The sequence below is a fragment of the Aethina tumida genome, chromosome 1 (genome assembly GCF_024364675.1).
Source record: "Aethina tumida isolate Nest 87 chromosome 1, icAetTumi1.1, whole genome shotgun sequence".
Lineage (NCBI taxonomy): Eukaryota > Metazoa > Arthropoda > Insecta > Coleoptera > Nitidulidae > Aethina > Aethina tumida.
In genome coordinates, this window is record NC_065435.1 from 41,275,977 (window position 1) to 41,296,247 (window position 20,271).

Genomic DNA, 20,271 nt, shown 5'->3' on the forward strand with positions numbered 1-20,271 from the left:
TCAATTAAAGTGCATCTACGGGGTCAAGTTGTGTTTTCAATTTACTCGTTTCATTTAGAAGCGAAACACCGTGAGATCAGTGCTTGAGCAGCAGGACCGGGAGCTTCACCAACTGGGAAAAATGACAACGACCAAACCTAAAATAAGCGTCGAGTTGACCGAAACGTAAGTAAATTTATTTTTATCGTTTTTCGTTGGCTGCTAATCGGCAATTCTTGATATTTCTGCTGCTATGATAAAGTGATTTGCAATGGGCGTTCTTGACATTGGGACACTTATATTTACAATAACAACATTAAGATTTATTTATGTTTGATCTGAGTAAATTTGAATTAATTTGAAATTAAAATTCAGTTCATCAATGGAGTATAATATAATTACAATTTTCTTGGAAAAAATTTTTAATTAACCCATTACTATTACTTGCTTGTTAGAATATCAATTGGATGTGTAAATAAACTGATAATTGCATATGTCCATATTATTAATTAAAGCCAATTCAATATTTGTGGTTTGTGAAAAAGGCATTTAAAAACTTTTGTACTAAACATTTTCTGAATAGTATGTAAATTGAAATAAAATGAATTTAAAAATGTTACTTGCAACAATAAATATTATATCAACAAATGATGTGACAATACTAATTGTACATTATTTCTCATAGGCACTAATTAGTATATATTATTCTAATACTACATTATTTATTGCAATGACATCTTCAGTCTAGAATAATTTACCTAATAGAATATTTTTATAGATGTGATGTAAAAATAAATGTATATAAAATAAACAACACCAAACTTTTTTAACAAAATACCCTCAAATAAGGATGTGGCTTAATAGTATTTAATATTGTTTCATAATTATTGTCATCCCAACCCATATGTGTATGAGATATCAGAATCAATATTGAATTTTTAAGATAAGGCTAAAAATAATATTAAAAATAATGACTCCAATATTTGATTTGTTCTTAGCTTGTAAACAATGATTTGTTTATTCGGACATGACGAACAAATTATCTGCGAAAGTATTTTTCAATTTTTTACACAACTATCCCGTGGAAATTGGATTTCCTTACTAAGTTGTTTAATTTGCTAACATTCAATGACGATTTAAAGATGAAACCTCCTTTTAGGAAAGCGGATCCAGTCAATCCAATAGCCATTGCCCAAGAAATCGTCCTTGCCTTAGGTTTGATAGTAGCCTTTTTTGTAAAACTGATTTATTATTCCGGCGAGGCCATCTATGAACTTTTTACGCCGAAACCTGCACAGTCGGTCAAAGGAGAGATTGTTTTAGTAAGTAACACAAGTTTAATAATAATGTGTGTTGTCATTGTTCTTATTCTGTTGTAGATCACAGGAACTGGCCATGGGATAGGGAAGGAGCTGGCCCTTTTGTACGCATCAAAAGGGGCCACCGTAGTTGGGTGGGACATAAACGAAGAAAATAACAAAAAAACAATGCAAGAAATTGCCAACAGAAACTACCCAAAAGCTTATTCATATGTGTAAGTAACGATGACTCAGATTTCTATTAAATTCGCGTGGTTGTAGTTTATTAATTTTATTTACTCTCATGTAGATTTCATTAGTAACATAAATATGACATTTCCCAGTCAATTGTTAGAAACGCAATTGTTGTTGTGGACTTTTTATAATTATATTTGTTTAGGAAATTCCTTGTTTCCGCATGTATTTAAATTAATATTTTATCTTATCATGGCGAACATTTCGCCATTCTTTTTAAATTTACCTCAAGTAGCAAAACAATATTTTTATTAGTTTACACACTTGTACTCATTACACCTTATTAATTTTGACCTTTGACTTCATTATTTAGGGTCAAAGATAAATAAAATTCAGCACACATATATACACAAATACAATTATATTATTAAAGTCAATAATGAAATGCAATTATATCAATTAGGTGTTAAAATAATGTAGATACAAAATCTCATCGTTCTATAATGATGTACAATTCTAGATGTGACATATCAAAAAGGGAGAGCGTTCTGCAAACGGCGGAGCAAGTGCGCAAAGACGTCGGAGATGTAACAATTTTAATTAACAACGCTGGAATTATGCCAACGCATCCTTTGCTCGAACACACATCCACCGAAATACAAAAGATCATAGACATAAACGTGATGGCGCACTTCTGGGTTAGCTGATAAAAACACTCAATTAACACAATTTACAATCATTCATCTTGCAGACCATCGAAGCTTTCCTTCCTGCCATGAAGAAGAACAATCACGGTTACATCGTAGCTTTGTCCTCCATGGCCGGGCAGTTGGGACTGGTGAACCTGGTTCCGTACTGTGCTTCGAAGTTTGCCGTCAGGGGCATGATGGAGGCTCTTCAAGAGGAGCTCAGGAGGAATCCGAAGAATAATATTCATCTGACCTCGATTTATCCCTTCATGGTGGACACGGGGTTGTGCAAGAATCCAGTTATTAGATTCCCCAATTTAATGCCGCTTCAGAAACCCAAAGAGGTCGCCGAGACTATTTTGTACTGTCAGACGAATCATATAACGGAGAAGTCGATTCCCGGTTACATGCATGCTTTTGCCAATCTCCCAAGGTGATTAATTTGAAATTATTTGTGCTATTGCACTAACTATTTTTGAATTTTTAGGTGGATATTCCCAACTAAGTCTTTCATTGATTTAAAAGACAGTTTTGAAGCGTTCGTGGATACAGATAAAAAGTAAAATATGACACACATTTGAAAATAAGTTCATAATAAATTAGTGTAATATAAATAAAAATATATATTTAGTTGTACACTTATTTTCATTTAACTAATTAATTCAAAATACATACTTACAATTAGTTTAAATTTAATTATATATTTGCTAATTTCATTTATATATGTATAATTTTTATTTGCACATTTATAACTATTAGTATACATCTTTTATTGATTAATATTATTATGTGTACATTTAAATAAAAGTAATATAAGTACTTCAAGTAATTATTTAATTTTTACTTGTATGATAAACTCAAAGAGAGACCTGTGAATGTTAGTTTTAATGTTTGGAAACTTGGTTGCCTAATGTTGGGACAAAAATTTATTATCTTTGTATTAATATCACAAATTTACGTTTGTTAAATCAGTGTAACGTAGTGTAAAAGTACGTATTTGACAACCATTGACATCACTAATTTAATGAAATACTAATTACTTCTCCTCACTTTTATGTTATGTCATATTTACTTGTTTTATAAAGCAGCAAAATGTTTTTCAATTATTTTTTTAAATTGAAAACGTTTAATTAATTATTAAGCACCACTATATGTAATTATTACATATTAACAGTTAATTATAACATATATATGATTAATGTTTACTCACATATTTTTATAAACTTAAATATGATAAAATCGAATTATAATTTTTATACTTTAATTTAAAAAATATTGAATTTGGTATATTGTTGTTAAAGTTTATAATAATTTTAAGTCTCCTTAGTTTTCATATTTTTATAAACTTAAATATGATAGAATGGAATTATTTTAATATTTTAATTTAAGAAATATAGAATTTGGTATATTGTTGTTAAAGTTTATATTATATTAGTTATTTGTAGTAAAAAAATTAACTCAGAAATTTAAATTAAACGATACTTTATTAGTAAAATAATATACATTTACACAGCTTAATGTAATTAAAAAAATACTTAAAACTAAACTAAAATTTAAAAACGTACATATAATACCAGCATACTTCAAGAATAGAAGTAAATAATGTCATAGCTACACATAAAAACATTTAAACATTTATGGAATATTGATTTACATTTCATTGATACGTTTCTTAAGATTCTTAAGTTCAGCACTGATGGCTTCTGGGAGATCCATACCGACTTGCTCTTGGAAGTATTTATCGATAGCATAGGTTTCCTCCAGCCAAAAGTCTTTTGGCAGGGCGAACAACTCTTTCATATTGATCTCCTCTTTCAGACCAGTCAGATTGATGGCATCCTCCTTGGGAATCAGTCCAATGGGTGTGTTCAAAGCGCAGTCTTCATTGTCTAATCTCCTCAGGATCCAATCCAGCACCCTGGAGTTCTCACCGAATCCGGGCCACAAGAATTTGCCGTCGCTGTCCTTTCTGAACCAGTTAACGTGGAAGATCTTGGGCAGAGTTGAGGAACGGTTTTCCATGCTCAGCCAGTGCTCCAAGTAGTGGCCGAAGTTGTAACCAAAGAAGGGTCTCATTGCGAACGGATCGTGCATGATAACTTTTCCCTTGTGTTCGGCGGCGGCCGTTGCTTCGGATCTCATGGCGGCGCCGATGAACACGCCGTGTCTCCAGTTTCTCGCCTCGTAAACGAGGGGAACTCCAGCCGGTCTGCGGCCTCCAAATAGGATTGCCGAAATCGGAACTCCCTCGGGTGCCTCCCATTCTGGATCTATAATTGGGCATTGTTCAGCCGGCGTACAAAATCTGTAAACAACAATAATTATTAATTGTTGCATTTATCTTTAATCGAGGCTTACGTTATCAGTGTATTTTTAATTATTGTATTTTAGTATTTGTTGTCGGGAATATTGGAATTGAAATTTACCTTGAGTTGGGATGGGCAGCTGGTGTTTTGCTTTCTCCTTTGACCCAGTGGTTGCCTCTCCAGTCTGTGATTTTGACGTTGTCGTCGATTTCATTTTCCATTCCTTCCCAGAAAACTCCACCGTCGCTGGTTGATGCGACGTTAGTGAACAGGGTATTCTTGAACACTGTTTTCATAGCAATCGGGTTGCTGCTGTTTGAAGTACCGGGGGCTACTCCAAAGAATCCGTTTTCAGGGTTGATGGCTCTCAGTTGGCCGTTGCTGTCAAAGCGCATCCAGGCGATGTCATCTCCAACGCATTCGATTTTGTATCCGGGTAGAGAAGGTGTCATCATGGCCAAGTTGGTCTTGCCGCAAGCTGATGGGAAAGCAGCGGCGATGTAACGCTTTCTGCCTTGAGGGTTGGTGATACCCAAAATCTAAACCCATGTTGTTGTTAAACGTTTGCCTTAGATCAACTTCAATAAAACTTACCAGCATATGCTCTGCCAACCATCCTTCCCTCTTGGCAATGGTGGAGCCGATTCTCAAAGCGAAACATTTCTTGCCCAGGAGTGAGTTACCACCATATCCACTGCCGTAAGAGACGATTTCATTGGATGCCGGTTTGTGCAAGATAATTGTGCGTTCCGGATCGCAAGGCCAGCTGGGCATTTCCACAAATCCGTTCGCCGGAGTGCCGACCGAGTGAAGGCATTTCACAAATTCATCAGTTTCAATGAGCTTGCTCAAAACAGCCTTGCCCATTCTTGTCATGATTCTCATCGAGGCGACCACGTAGGGTGAATCGGTAAGTTCAATGCCGATTTTTGAGAGCGGAGATGTCAGGGGTCCCATGGAATAGGGGACGATGTACATGGTGCGACCTCTCATGCATCCAGCGAAACGTTCCTTGACGGCGGAGTCCATGTCTCTCGGGGAGATCCAGTTGCCCAAGGTTCCCTTGATGCCCTGCTTGGTGGTTGGGATGGTCTCGGCCCGTTTCTCGGTGCAGATGAAGGTTTTCGATTCAACGCGAGCGGTGTCGGCGGGGTTGGTCTTGGCCAACCAACAGTTCTGGTACTTGGGCAACGGGATGATCGTGCCCTTCTTTTGCATCAAGTCCAGGAGATGGGAGTTTTCGTGCTCGGTACCGTCGCAGATGTGGACCTGTTCGGGCTGGCACAGGTCGATGTTTTCCTCCACGTAAGCCCTGACTTTCGGGGACAGATCTTTGATGTCGCCATTGACGACGCTGATTCCCCTAAGCTGGTTGAACAGTCCGACATTCGGATGGTTCTTGGAGAAGCGACCGATCTCGTTGGCATAGCTGTAATAAATAATGATCAGCTGTTAGGTGTTGAGGGGGAGAAGTTTGATAATTTGTGGGACCGCCGTTTTGAGCTCGGTCAAGGTCTTTCGGGTTGAGGGTGAAGTTTAGGAAATCAATACGCGAGTGTGTGGCAAGATCTCGCGGATATCCCACGTTTAATGTTGGGGTTTAGAGTTTGAAAGTAATTGCAACTCAGTAATCGATATATAGGCTGCAGAAAATTTGCTGTTGTCGCTTAAATATCGATTTATTTCAATTTTAGAAAGGACTTGATTAGTCTGTAATAACCGTGCATTGCTTTATAATTGGTCTGGGGAAATCTGAGATCAACAATAAATTTTTAACACCACAATTTAATTTGCATGTGTACAAATTACATATTATTCCGTACTGATAAAATTTAATATTCGCTGTGGCACGCAGCTAAATTAAAAACATAAGATAACACGTTGAGAGGAGTGTCATGTAGGAAGTCTGTTTTTTGATCGGACTTTGACCAATTTGATGATAACATTTAAAACGTTACGTCAGAAAACTAGTTAGAATTGGAATCCCCTTTCTCGATGTTGTTTATGTTTTTTTAAGTCTCGCATCTGGTACATTCTAAAACCTACAGGCTCCTTACATTGTACCTGAACATTGTAGAATTTTCCACCGGCTATGATATTATTTATATCGGATTCATGACTCACGAAAAATACAATCATTGCTTTGGCTTTAAACAATGACTATCAATTACATATGAGTGTAATTTGAGACACCTTTATTTAAAGAATTTAAAAAATATACATTGATAACGTTTGTGGTAATAACATGGTGAATGTTATTAAGGGAACAATATATAGAATATCAATATTTAAATAAGCAAATTGTCTATAAAAAAATCTATTTATTAAAATTGTAACAATATATTATAACAGAAATTTTTCGTCAAAGAAATATTTCGAATATAATCTGTTTTAACAAAAGTACGTCACAACAATATAAACGCATGTTTAAATTATTGTTGCGGTATTTCTTGGACAAAACTATAAACTATATAGCGTCACACAGAATTAAACTTACGTGTTATTGTTTTTGTTGATTACGTCTGGCATCTTGTCTGGTCTTCTTTAACTTACTAACTCGAACTAACCGCAAAATTTAAGGTGAATTTCCCGCGAATATTAATTAAACGAAACTGCCTAAGTGTAACTCTTATGGTACATAGAATAAAACCCGAAAATGAATTTTAGGTATATTTTATCGGACTTCGAGATGAAACAATTTGGCCTGTGATATTTGGCGATCAGTTTTTTGAATGTGTTAGCCAGAATTGTAAGAGACTTACAAAATGGTAGACAAAGAAACTTTTTGGTTGTATACACACGCGAACTCTAGAAGAGCGAACACTTGTATGATGGAGTTCCAGCGCCGGTCTGCGTATATATGGAAACTCCCGGATGGTGGGGGATTGATAACACCTCTCCGTCAACAAAAAAAAATGATCTTTGGCTTTGATTATTTCCCTTACAATTTAGCAATTAGTTTACTGTATGGTCTTGTTTTTTCTAGATTAAGTGGCTTATGGAATTGGACACAATTACTAAAATCGCAGATTGATTGTTTGTGTGAAACCATAAAATTTTATCTGGGGGAAGTGAAAATTTAACTCGAGGTAATTAACTTATCGTAATCGCAGGTATGGTAAACATACCTATAAAAAGTACAATAAGATCAATTTAAATCAGTGAGATCACAAATATATCCAGCCTCAGTAATTTACTTTCAAAAATAATGTTTTGTAGAATTACGTGGTAAATTTATTAATAGTAAATTAAGTGAATTTACTTTTATTTCTAACCAGATTTGCCACAAAAATTTTGTACAAATGTTTTAACACTGATTAATTGATTTTATTACTTTCGATAATTAAAACTTAAATTTGTGTTATGTTCAAAGATTTATAGTTTTATTAATAATGTGTTATGTTCAAAGATTTATAGTTTTATTAATAATGAAACAATGATGCAAATAAATTAAATTTGGGTGCTTACGAAAGAAAATACATCAAAATGATTGAAAAACAATAACCCATATTTTTTTTAATTTTATTCACTGATTGGTATTGTTTTATGATATAATCGTGCATTTAACACGTAATAAAAACTGAAATTAACTATTTTATTAATGTATTGTTTTATGAAATGAAAAATATCACTTGTATATAACAATTTTAATTAAATAAAATCAAATAATCATGTTCTTATCAATAATAAAATCCCTAATAATCATCGTTTTTTAGTATTAATTAAATAATAAGACGTTGCAACAATTTAAATTAAATAAAAGGAAATAATCATGTTCACACAATAATAAAATTCTCAATAATTACTGTTTTATTTTACATTTAATTCAAATATTTAAACATTTATTGCAAGTGATTCGTATCCATTGTCTTTCATTAAGTATAAATTGGTATATTTCGCATGAATTTATTGATAAAGGTATAAATATTATAATGAAGTACAAACTTTTCGGTTCGATATTGATTGCAAAGTAAATAAAAATTTTCAATGATTTTAGTACATAAATTTAGTAAAATTAATAATAATTATTATTCTTAATTCTAGACTTGTGTATAAAAACATTTTTACTATTAATAAAAAAATAATTTTTTTTTCCAAATTATCATGTTTACAGTAAAATGTAGTACATAAATAAATCTGGAAAAATTAATAATTATTATTACCAGACGTGTATATAAAAATAATTTTAATTAAATAATATAAATAATCATCTTCATATCAATAATAATATCCTCAATAATTAGTTATTTAACAATAATTAAATAAAATGAAAAAACATATTCAGATAAATAATAAAATCTCCAATAATTACAATTTTTTTAGTATGTTAATTCAGAAAGATATTAAATAGGAATTTACACGTTTATTGAAAGTGATTGTCTTTTATTAAGTATAAATTGACATATTTCATGCGAATTTATTGATAAAAATATAAATATTATAATAAAGTACAACTTTTTTAGTTAGTATTATTCAATTTTTTTTTTCAAATTTATCCAAATGTTTTAATTAAATTATCATAATAAAATCCGCAGTAATTATAGTTTTTTTACATATTAATTGAAAAAGAGAAGAGAATAGGAATTTATTTCAAATATATAGACATTTATTGCAAATGATTTGTGTTTATCGTACTTCATTAAGTATAAATTGGCATATTTCGCATGAATTGCTAAATGGAAAAATATTATATGGTAATAAAATACAAGTTTTTCATTTTGATATTGATTGAATAGTAATTAAGAAAAAATGTTATCATCAAATCATATTTTACATTTTATTTAAAATGTAACGACAAATAAATTTAGCAAAATTAATTATTATTACTAGACTTGTACATAAAACAGTTTTAATTTAATAAAACTATAATCATGTTTATATTAGTTATAGAATCCTAAATAATTACAATCTTTTTAAATATTAATTGAGAAAGATATTAAATAGAGATTTATTTCAAATATTTTAACATTTACTGCAAGTGATTCGTGGCCATTGCCTTTCATTAAATATAAATTGACAAATTTCTCATGGATTTGTTGATAAAAGCATAAATATTATAATAAAGTACAAAATTTTCGGTTTGAAATTGATTACAGAGTAATTAAAAAATGTTCAATCATTTTTACTAACTTTATCATGTTTACGCTAAAACGTAGGAACGTAAATAAATTTACTAAAATTAATAACAACCAAAAAAAAAACATTTCCAGAAATATGTTTACAATATTATCATCGTTTCTGGACTTTTAATAAAGTAATAATTTCAATTTGATCGTATTGTTCTGTGTGTTTAGACAATGGCAAATCATGTCAGTGATATAAATCCACTCACATTATCATTAATTACTTCTACAAAAACTAGAGCGTGGAGTAAATAACTTGTTCTATCAGTTTAAAGTATTCTAATCAGAGTCATCAACATCTGCTCGTAATAAACCTATTAAAAAACGTATAATTTCCGCAATATTAAAATATAATTGTTTTCGAATTTTTTTAATCTAATTGTAAGCACTCTTGATATAACGAAAAACATATTTATTGGACGTCATATCGGGGTGTCATAGATGTGTAAATAAGTTTTTGGAAATCGTTTTTCAAGGATACATTTTGAAACGGATTGCGAAATAACGCGGGGGTCTCTGAAAATTTAAAAATAATGCAACTTGTGATCTATTACCAGAATTTCATGAAGGGTAACTGTAGGACAATTAGTTAAATTTAATTTAAAGGAAATCGAAAATCGTTTTGTTTATACAGAAAATATTTGTTTGGCATAAACATCTGGCGTTCGTCTAAAAATATGAACCAGCGATTTATCTATGGAATTATTTCTTCTAAATTAAGAAAGAAAACATATTTGGTAAATTAAAATTAATTAGAAACAACAACAATTAATTAACAGTAAAAGATTAAGTTTAGAACGCATGTTTGTGTACTATTTGCAAAACATTTGCAGAAAAATAAAGGTCGGACATGTTGAATCAACATTTGATTAAAATGTATGTATGTAGGCCAAATTATCAATTTTTCCGTGGAAACTAAAAACGTTCCATTGGACACCGTCCAGAGTATAAAGTCCCGTCCCGTGATTCCCACAAAGCACATGAACTTTAGACGAGATATTTTTATGTTACATATTTATATAAAAAAAATATAGTTACATTAATATAAAAATAGTGATACGTTTAAAATTTTGTCGTGTAAATATTTACGATTAAATAAATTGAAAATCATGTAAAAAACTAAAAAATAAACAAGATCTGTCAAAGGATTCTAAGAAATTCCAGACTGAACTTTATACAGAAATTCGTAAACATTATACAGTAAACTTGATAAAAAATATTGTTTATGCTTACATAAATAATTTTAATCGTACCCAATTTTGAAACAAGTCATTTTGATAAAGAGGACCATTACTTGCTATTTTTGGCGAATGCTGCCAAATCTGGTTATTAAATAGGGCAGCCCTTTGAGAGGACGCAAAAGTTTGAATCTCGATTAATATTCTGGAATTTCCATTCATCAATCAATTGATAAAGAGTCATGCGGTTCGAGTATCGACCCTGTCTGGAACATTGTTCAAGACTATCAATGGCACGATTAAAATTATGGTAAAGATGTCAGTCATATGATGTGCTTAAAGATCAGTGAAAATTATAATTTATACGAAAATATATCTATTAAATTTAATTCATTCTCGAAATCTCTATGCATTTCCACTACTTTCGCTTTCTTGCCAGAATATCTAGATTTATCCGCATCATTTGTGAACCTTATTATGTAAAACTTATATTGTTTAAATTTATTAGTTGAACTAGTTGTGGCACATTTACCCATTTTCAATTTTGCTTACTATTGTTTTTTTAATTAAAATGTGAAATAAATAATGTGCTCATTAATTCTGATGTACAAGGTGTTTTTAAATGGGTGATAAAAATTTGGGAGCAGTTAGAACATTTACAATAATGAAGAAAATCTAAATAATTTTTCTTTGTGAAGTTTCTCCTGAAAAAAATACAGTCCACTCAAATTTAAATTTAAAAAACTATTTTTACTGATATTTTGGTAACCTTTGGTCCAGTCATGTTTAAATTTCAATGTAATATCCTGAAATACAGATCTAAATTTGAATGCACTTAATATTTTTCATAATGAAACAGAAGCATAGATTTCTCTTCTTTTTTTATTAATTATTAAGCTTTTTATATTATTGGCACAATTCAGAAAAAAGGTTTTCTTTCTTAATTTTGATTAACACAGTTTTTTTTTTAGATATTTGACTATGAATGTTCATTTTAATTTCATAAATAAAGATCTTGGAAAAATGTTTCCAATGGACACTGAACATTAATTAAGTTCTTCATGAGTTAAATAAAAAAGTCTAGTATGGAGGAAACATATTTTAAAATAGAAATCTTATTTTCTTGTCAATTATTTTATTTTATTCCTGACTTTTTTTACTACTATTTTAGTTGTTATTAATTATGTCAGCTGGAGTTATTAGATTTAAGGCTAGACTACAGTGATTGGTGAACAGATTCAGCCCCAATTGAGGAAGACAAATCCAACGTCAATGTGTAATAACGGACATGTTTTCGAATCTCCATAATTGGTAGTCTATAAATAACTTAGCAAACTCATCAAGTCTTCTGCTATCGAAACAGAGCAAGCCCCTCTTGCAAAAGAGACGTGTTACCAAATGATTAGCTGATTAGTTGTTTTTTGATTCGCCTCGATTATTGTTTACTTGAGGTTAAAAAGCGCCAAGCATGACGTCAACGTCCAAACGCGATAAGGAACGTCGGAATCCCGTTGATTTACAACATAAATTGTGTACCGCCTGGCAACTGGCAAACGCTCAGTTTGTTGCATCAGCCACACACCTATCGTCTTGGCCAATGAGAAGCCGGCACAAAGTCGAGCCCGCTTATCTGATATTTGTAACTCGGCCTTCAAATCAACTGTTCCACGGGGGAAAATGTCAAAGTATGCCAATATTAATAAAAAGGATTTTTTATCGTTAACGACGAATTTCAGGATTAACTTCGTGGTAAAACACCTGATTGTTTACATGCAATCTCTCCGACTTCCCGATAACCTTCGGCTTAACAGCTCATTTGAGCAAAAGAAACAGGAGCAGTTTTTTGATCTTGATGCAATACTTCTAAGAACTGAAATCATTTTTGTACCACCTCGAGTTATTGTCCTCAATAAGTAAGGGGGAATTTTCCTTTTTGCAATAATGCTGTAAATGAAAGTAGTTTCAAGTTCATACTTGGCCCCCAAAAAAATAACTAATTTCAATTGTAATCTTTTAATAATCATTTTCTATTAATACATTTATTAGTTAGGACTAAACTCGAACAATGGCAATCAATTTTTTATCTGGATTTATTCTCAATTTAGACTTTTTTAAGAACAGATATAATTTTAGAGTGTTTTATAACATTCCAGTTTAATAAATAACATTTAACAAATCAAAGTCGAGGATCTCTAGATATTTACAAACTGGCCTTCGAATCCACTCAATTTAGTATGTTAATTTTCTCCACGCGAGGCACAAATTAGCCAACATGATTTTGTATTCTCAGAATTCAACTTGAATTTGCAAGAACCGAGTTTGAATTACCCAACAATTAGTTCCCAGAATACGGTTTAAATTTGCGAGAATTACAGCTTATAAAAAAAAAAAAACGATTCTCTTCGATCTTCATCACTTCCTGATGACCCGGTGTACCCGGTTAAGCTAGAGGAATTACGTAAATGTCCACCAGGAAGAAATTCTGTAAATACGTCACTTGCATATCTAAATACAACAATATAGTTTTTACCATCTCGCCAACATCCAGAAATATCTTATTGTTAACCCGATAATTCAATATTTAAATTGAACTTTGAAGCCTCTAGAATTTCTATTATCTCTTCAAGTTTCCCAATTGTTGACCGTTCTTTGCATCATCAAGTATTTGCAATATCATTTCACAATTGTTTTACTGACTTTTTAATAAAAATTATTAATTATCTATGTGTTTTCAAGGAGTGCTTGGGAAAAATTTGCTTTCAAATCCAGCCTACTTTATTAAGAAGACAACTTCTAAGAACTTAAAAAGAAAGTTAGAGAGGCCAAATTATTTTTTTATGCTTTGGGAAGTACAGAACTGTACATTGTGGACGCTAAAGTGAAAGCAGGAAACGCTATAATTGTAAAAGTATTTTAAGACGTTTTACCAAGACTTTGTCCTCCAATTTATCGCGAACACAAATGGCTATATTTAGCGGGAAATTTACATCTCCAATATAAAATCCGTTGTTAAGTACGTTAACCCAAAACAAAGCAATTTGATTTACAGCAACCTTGTTCAATGCACTCTTTAAAATTTTAAATTGTCGGGGTTTTTTGTTATCGAAATTGGTATTTCATATAAATTGGTCAACTTTCATATTTGTTCCGTCGTAACATAATTAAACAATTAACTAAAAATTATCTAAACATGTTTTTAATTTTCCAGAAATGTCTGAAGGTTGCGATTGTTGATTAAATTATTAAAACATTTCTATAATGCCCATAAAGCAACTCATATTACGAGTTATATAAATATCTCGAACTTTGCATCTTTTTATCAAAAATTCGACTTAGTCTATTAAAACCAGGATCAAAAGTCTGTCCTCTAGACAGTTCGAGATAAACTCTCGGCTTTCTGGTTGAAGGCTTTCCAATCGCTTGGTTTCTTGTTTATTTACTTTTTCTATCGGTGTGCTATAATTAATACAAACAGTAACTGTGTCGGTTATTGGTAACCGATTAAATCCGGTTCTAAATTAAGACAAAATTTTAAAACAATTAATTTGTTGTGTTGCAGTATATATCAATTTTACACTCAGAATATATTGATGTTAATGGACATGATTGAATTGATGCTGAGAACACGAATATAAAAAATAACACAATCGTCTACTGGTCGTCATTGGGTTTAATTTGTGCAAATATGTCGACACTAGTGATTCAAGACCAACCTGTATACTAGTTTGATGTCAACAAAATTATTGGCTTACAAATTTATTGGAGACCTTTTACTAGTTAAGCATGTTTAGCACAGGAAATTTGATTAGTAGATATATACATAAAAAATAACTTACCGTCTTAAAAAAGATATGATCGTCATGATTTCTGTAACAAAGTATGTATATATTAGTAAAAAATTATTTGTTTAAGTGAGGCACGAGTATGGTGTTCATGTAAGTAGTTATCAAACATTGTCAACACTTTCTGAATTATATCACAACTAAATGTGATAGTTTAATAATCATACATACTAATTATGTTAATCATCATGTGCATACTTTTATATTAACAATTTGTAGTGACTCAATTACTAATATTAAATTAAAATGTATTAGGAGGTAATTACAATTAAATTTCTTGATATAGACCTATAAAATTAAAAATTAAATAACATATATACAAAAATTGATAGGATTTACTATAAATTTAAAGAAGAATTATTTTAATATGTAGTGATCAAGCAATTCGCATTCCCGTCTAACAAGTCCAACTAACTGCCAGCGAATTAGAAGAAATACGACGTCATTCCACGTGTTCTTTATTACTATTTGACTGGAATTGATAACATCAATACGCGTGGCTTAATTTTACACATGAATATGTTTAATTCTGCATTGTCCAATTTTCATATTGATTTATCAGTTGTTATTTCGTTTTTAGGTAATTTTCTGTGGAAAATAATAAACGAATAACAAAATATTTTCCAATTTTTAAGAAATCTATATAATCGTTCAAAAACTTTTTATTACGATTATACATCTATTCACAATACAAATATAACAATTTTTATCTAAATATTTCTAGAAAAAATAAAGGTGTAAGGAACTATCAAAATGTTCAGATAATATATGAATGAATGAATTTAAACTATTAATTCCTAAAACCAAAATTCAATTTATTTTTGATGATAAACATAACAGTGCATCAACTACCACAAACCATGTAGGCGGTACTGCAATCGCTTACAAATACAATATACTACAAACATAGTATGGCTATGTCTACAAGTGTTCATTCATAAGTATAAGTGGATTAATTATCATTTTGACTATAGGCAACCCAGTGTACTGTTGCCAATAACTGGCTGGACATTCCGGAAACCTTTCCAATTTTGTGCTGTAATTAGTCGGACATATTAATATCTTAAAACTAAAATTAAAAAATAATCATATCACATTAAGTAATGATTAAACTAATAATAATTGATAAAAATAAAATATATCAGATATTTTTAATTATAAGAAGAAGTAATAATCATTTATTTGGAATAATGTAATTGGTTGTGTTATATTATTATCTTAATTTAAAAGGTTTCATGAAGTATAGGTATAATTGATTTTAAATATGAGGTTTCTTGAGCCATTTTATAAATAAACAGTTGGCTTTTTATTATTGGACACTTATGGAATGCCAGTTGATAAAATTATTAAAAAAAAAAAAATAATAACAAAATAGATAAGAACATAAATCGTAATCTACTTAGTACACGAAAATATAAAAATAAATAAAGATTCGCATTAATAAATTTCCATATTAATTCAAAATAAAAACTCGCAACAATTAAAATAAACTTCAGAAAAGCACTAACGATTAAATCAGCTCTACAAAACAAAAACAAAAAAATATATGCAACTCAACAAGATAAGCGCAAGTTTCTGGAGACAATAGAGAGTATCATGTCAAAGTTCTTTACCCTATCTTGATCTTGAACGGACTGACTGGCCAGTACCGTTTCTTATCAAATTAACCCCGAAGGTCAATAACAAAATTGAGTGTTTTTGTGTATAATTTTTGAAAGTACTTACAGAGTTTTGTGGTGGGACGTCTGAGGTAATAAAAACTGCTCGCTACCACTGTTATATCAGTCGACTAACTGGGAGAAAAATAATTATCTGAATTCACTTAGCAGTAAACAAAGATATTGATTCGTTTGTCGCAACAATGATACGTACAACTATTCTTAAATTTTATCTTAAATTACTCTTACATGTTTAACCTGCACTGACCCAAGTGCTTGAGTCAACATTTTTTTTGTTTATTTTTGTTTGTCCGATTATTTTGGCCTTAGTGCCTTTGGTGAGTTTTTTATTGTAACTTCTAAATGACTTTGTAACTGCAATGTGAAAATAGCCAAAATGTAACTATAATTTATAATAGGTAACATTTGTTGATAAAGTACTGATACGCTTGCTTAACAAGTTAGATAAATGTTTGGGTAAACAAAACAATTTAACGTCAGATGTACTCTCTTTACAAATCATTTCGATAATTACAAACAAATACAGAACCACAAAAAATATTTCATAATTTCTAAATAGCCATTATTGTTAAAATTGAGCAACAAATTTCAAATTGTAGCAATAAAACAACTTATGTAAGTAATTGGCAATATTTAAGATAAAATTTGCTAAAATTAGACTGCAAATTTAAACATAAATAAAGTGACATTCAATTATTTTTTATACATAACATGACCAAACAAATCTTTAAATTTTTACACTTACAATTTTATTACAAACTGGGCTAGATCCTTGAAACACACATAGCAAACGGGATTATTAACTAAACTATAAAATTGATACGTTACATAAAACACATTTAATAGAAAGGTATGCGTTATACAAGAAATAAGAAACCTCAAAAAGAAGGAAGTCAGTTATTAATTTCGTATTTGGTGTTCATAATCTATTTCCAATTTGGTAATGACAAGTAAACGACTGATAATAAACACTTTGTAATACGTACACTGAAGAATTCATTGTTTCTTACTTATTAGTCAACAAAATTGGACAGCATTATCTTGTAATGTGTTTTCATTTTCGATAAGTAAAAATGTGAAAAAATATAACACATTAAACAAAACTTTAATTTATTTTTCATTAAAAATTAACAGTAATTAAACAGGAAACAATGGTTCAGCTCTTACTTCATACTTTCTACTTTCCAAATATTTTCTCCTGTAACTTTCAGTGGGGTCGTACTTTTCCTCCAGCGAAGACCAGTAATGGGGTTTGTTGTCTATCAGATATCTAATGATATATTCCGAGCCTTCTTTTTGCTTTTTGCTACACTTTATGCAGTCTGTCTCTATGGCGTCCTGCATATGTTCTGGAACAACAGGTGGTTGTATTAATACGTTAAAAACGAGACAATTAACCACTTACTTTTTAATATCATTCCATCTCTCGTGCATTTTCCTCTGTCCAGAAGGCAGTCGATGTATTTCTTCAAAATGCGCTCATTTTGTATGATCTCGTCCAAATCTATATCGTCATATTTCGTCGTGTACTTGCGTTCTTGGGGCAGGGCGCATAAAACTAACGGGATGATGGCTACAAGGATTATGCTACGGAAACTCATTTATCTAAAATAAACATACCTACATTATTCATCTAGAAAAAATATGTGATGCTACGTTTTGAAAAAATGTTTTTATATAACGTTCGAAAAAAAAATCGCCTTGGCCTATTTGCATAACTCTATAACTAAATAAAATAATTCAATTACAGTTTCCACATTTTACTGCAATCATAAAACAGATTTAAATCCAACAATAAAAGACGCGCTCAAATCTCGTCATCTTGGTTGCATACTCTTTATTGTCCCTATGGTTTAAATTGACTAATTAAATAAACGTTCTTAGGTAATGTCTTGATTTGCAATGTTAATTAAAACAACGCAGTTCACTGGAAGAATAACGAGGGACGTGTTTATACCATAATCGACAATTCGTTTATAATTTTGGGCATTCGAATCCATTATTAACATTTAATTGACGGTATTTAACTTATTTACAAAAACGATTCTCCACATACACGAATTAAATACATATACAGTAAAAGTGACGTATCCACGACCTTCTACCGTACAAGGTTCATGGCATGATTTTACATAAGTATTTGCTCTTTTTACGAGTTAAAACACAAATTGCATTTGAGATTATCATAATTTATCATTAAATTTTTTAGCACATTTTACGTACTCCAATTGTCCAAGCTAGGTAGAGTTTATTATTGTTTCTATGCCCAGGTATAAAGTCTAATTCAGTAGAAATGACTTTCTGTCGTATTTAATTAATTAAATGACTCACACAGAAACTAAGTTACGTTCTAGGTTGATAATTGTTTATAAATAATATAGACGATACTTATTATAGAAGTGGAAAGTGTTTTTTAATAATTTAAATAAATCACGTTAACATAATTTTGATTAAACGTTTCACACACATTGAATTTGATTGAGAATTCAATTTGATAAAAATGCCAATTCCCATAAAGACTAAATGTACGGCATCTAATAATAAACATGTAAATTCACCAATTACGGATTCAGTTGTATAAGATGTCTTACCTCACAGATTTTCGACTCATTTATATTAGGAACTACACGCAACTTTGTCCAGCCTGGTCAATTTTGCCTATATATTTTTAAGACAAGGACATCTCCAGCAATTATAACGAGAAGAATGATTCCTTATTTCATTTTCATTTGTCGTAGCGAGTATCTAGTACATGGAAATAACATTGAAAACGTAGACTTGAATGTTAAGGTATGATTAGAATTTTATTCGAGAACTAGGGACATAAACATTTACACGGAAACAATAATTCATATTAGATGTTCACATAATTCTAAACGAAGGTTAAAAAATTACATGAAGAGTTAAAAACGTTATAGTTTGTTTTATTACAGCTCACGTTCCTTAATTGTAAACAAAATGTGCACTTAATTCTGGTCTTTAAATTAATTGGCAATCTTTATTCTATGTTGATATTAAAAGGTGAACATGTTAAGGTCAATGTTAAAATAAATATTTAGCTTAATAACTATCAACCACCTGCTTATCACAATTCCTAAAACCGTGTGATCCTGCACAAAAGTTTAGACCTGAATAAATAAGATCGAGTATGCAAATTTCTAATAATATTTGAAAGGTTGAACAGGTGAACTAATTCAACTTTTATAAAAATTGTGGTTTTTCAAATCATTCATTGTAATCTTTAAGCAGTCTTTAATTTAAAACAACTACTGGACTTGTTGAAGGTCTTGCCAACCTTGAAATTTGTTTTTGCTGATTCTGATTTCAAACTAGGTTATTCGCATTGAATAAATCATCTTTTACAAAATAATAAATCGATTTTGCTCAAAAATTTTCAGTGGATTTAACAAATATTTGTTCGTTTTAGTTGGTTACAGGTACACGTTTAAAAACGATTGTTAAAACTTATGAATAAATTATAAATATATGATGTGTTTTGCGAAATTATGCTATTAATTTAATTATTTTTTAAATAAATATGGAGGTGCCATGACGCGCAGAGACAATATTTAATTATTATTTAAAGTAGTAAAATCTTTTATGTGTATTTAGAAATATTGTATAACACTTCTATGAAATGTTTACATAATTGTTATTAAACAAATTTAATATTTGCCTTGTATTTGCAAAGGTAATTAGTTCATACAGAAGAAGAATCAATACACGAACGAAAATTAGTAAAATTGTCAATAATTTGCTTACCTTGTGGTATTATTATTACATTTAAACATTTGCACTGACTGCTGAATTCCCGTTTTTAATAAATTCACAACTGTTTTCGAGCTATCAAGAAGGTTAAATGTTTCCGTCTGTCTGTCTTTATTGAGACCCATAGTCAAATAAACTACAAAACAATGGAAAAATTTCAAAAGATGAATCCATCTTTTTATATATCAATTGTTTTGCTACTAATTGCATGCAT

At 30.5% G+C, this 20,271-nt stretch overlaps 4 protein-coding genes across 7 annotated transcripts in view; 2 read left to right on the forward strand and 2 right to left on the reverse strand.

Annotated features, from left to right (window-relative positions):
* The window catches only part of LOC109595886 (ejaculatory bulb-specific protein 3), a 117,866-nt gene that overhangs the window by 96,072 nt on the left and 1,523 nt on the right, over positions 1 to 20,271 (forward strand). The window lies entirely within an intron of this gene.
* LOC109595916 (short-chain dehydrogenase/reductase family 16C member 6) lies at positions 25 to 2,797 on the forward strand. Its single transcript, XM_020011351.2, has 6 exons — positions 25 to 165; positions 1,139 to 1,301; positions 1,359 to 1,513; positions 1,993 to 2,170; positions 2,224 to 2,594; positions 2,649 to 2,797. Exons 1-6 carry the CDS (start codon positions 122 to 124, stop codon positions 2,722 to 2,724), a joined length of 987 nt encoding a protein of 328 aa, XP_019866910.1. The 5' UTR covers positions 25 to 121; the 3' UTR covers positions 2,725 to 2,797.
* On the reverse strand, positions 3,627 to 16,388 carry LOC109595928 (phosphoenolpyruvate carboxykinase [GTP]-like). 2 transcript variants are annotated; one of them, XM_049961320.1, is made up of 5 exons: positions 16,336 to 16,388; positions 14,605 to 14,635; positions 5,062 to 5,896; positions 4,588 to 5,006; positions 3,627 to 4,466 (listed from the first exon to the last, which is right to left on the reverse strand). In XM_049961320.1, the coding sequence occupies exons 2-5, from the start codon at positions 14,628 to 14,630 to the stop codon at positions 3,812 to 3,814; spliced, it is 1,935 nt and encodes a 644-aa protein (XP_049817277.1). In that variant the 5' UTR covers positions 14,631 to 14,635; positions 16,336 to 16,388; the 3' UTR covers positions 3,627 to 3,811. The 2 variants fall into 2 exon arrangements, with proteins under 2 accessions (XP_049817277.1, XP_019866924.2); XM_020011365.2 differs by lacking the exons at positions 14,605 to 14,635; positions 16,336 to 16,388 and adding an exon at positions 6,965 to 7,279.
* LOC109595894 (ejaculatory bulb-specific protein 3) lies at positions 15,542 to 20,204 on the reverse strand. Of its 3 annotated transcripts, none has more exons than XM_049961322.1 (4): positions 20,052 to 20,204; positions 17,695 to 17,876; positions 17,457 to 17,638; positions 15,542 to 15,646 (listed from the first exon to the last, which is right to left on the reverse strand). In XM_049961322.1, exons 1-4 carry the CDS (start codon positions 20,180 to 20,182, stop codon positions 15,563 to 15,565), a joined length of 579 nt encoding a protein of 192 aa, XP_049817279.1. In that variant the 5' UTR covers positions 20,183 to 20,204; the 3' UTR covers positions 15,542 to 15,562. The 3 variants fall into 3 exon arrangements, with proteins under 3 accessions (XP_049817279.1, XP_019866887.2, XP_049817280.1); XM_020011328.2 differs by having other exon boundaries at positions 17,695 to 17,894; positions 20,052 to 20,189; XM_049961323.1 differs by lacking the exon at positions 15,542 to 15,646 and adding an exon at positions 16,377 to 16,403.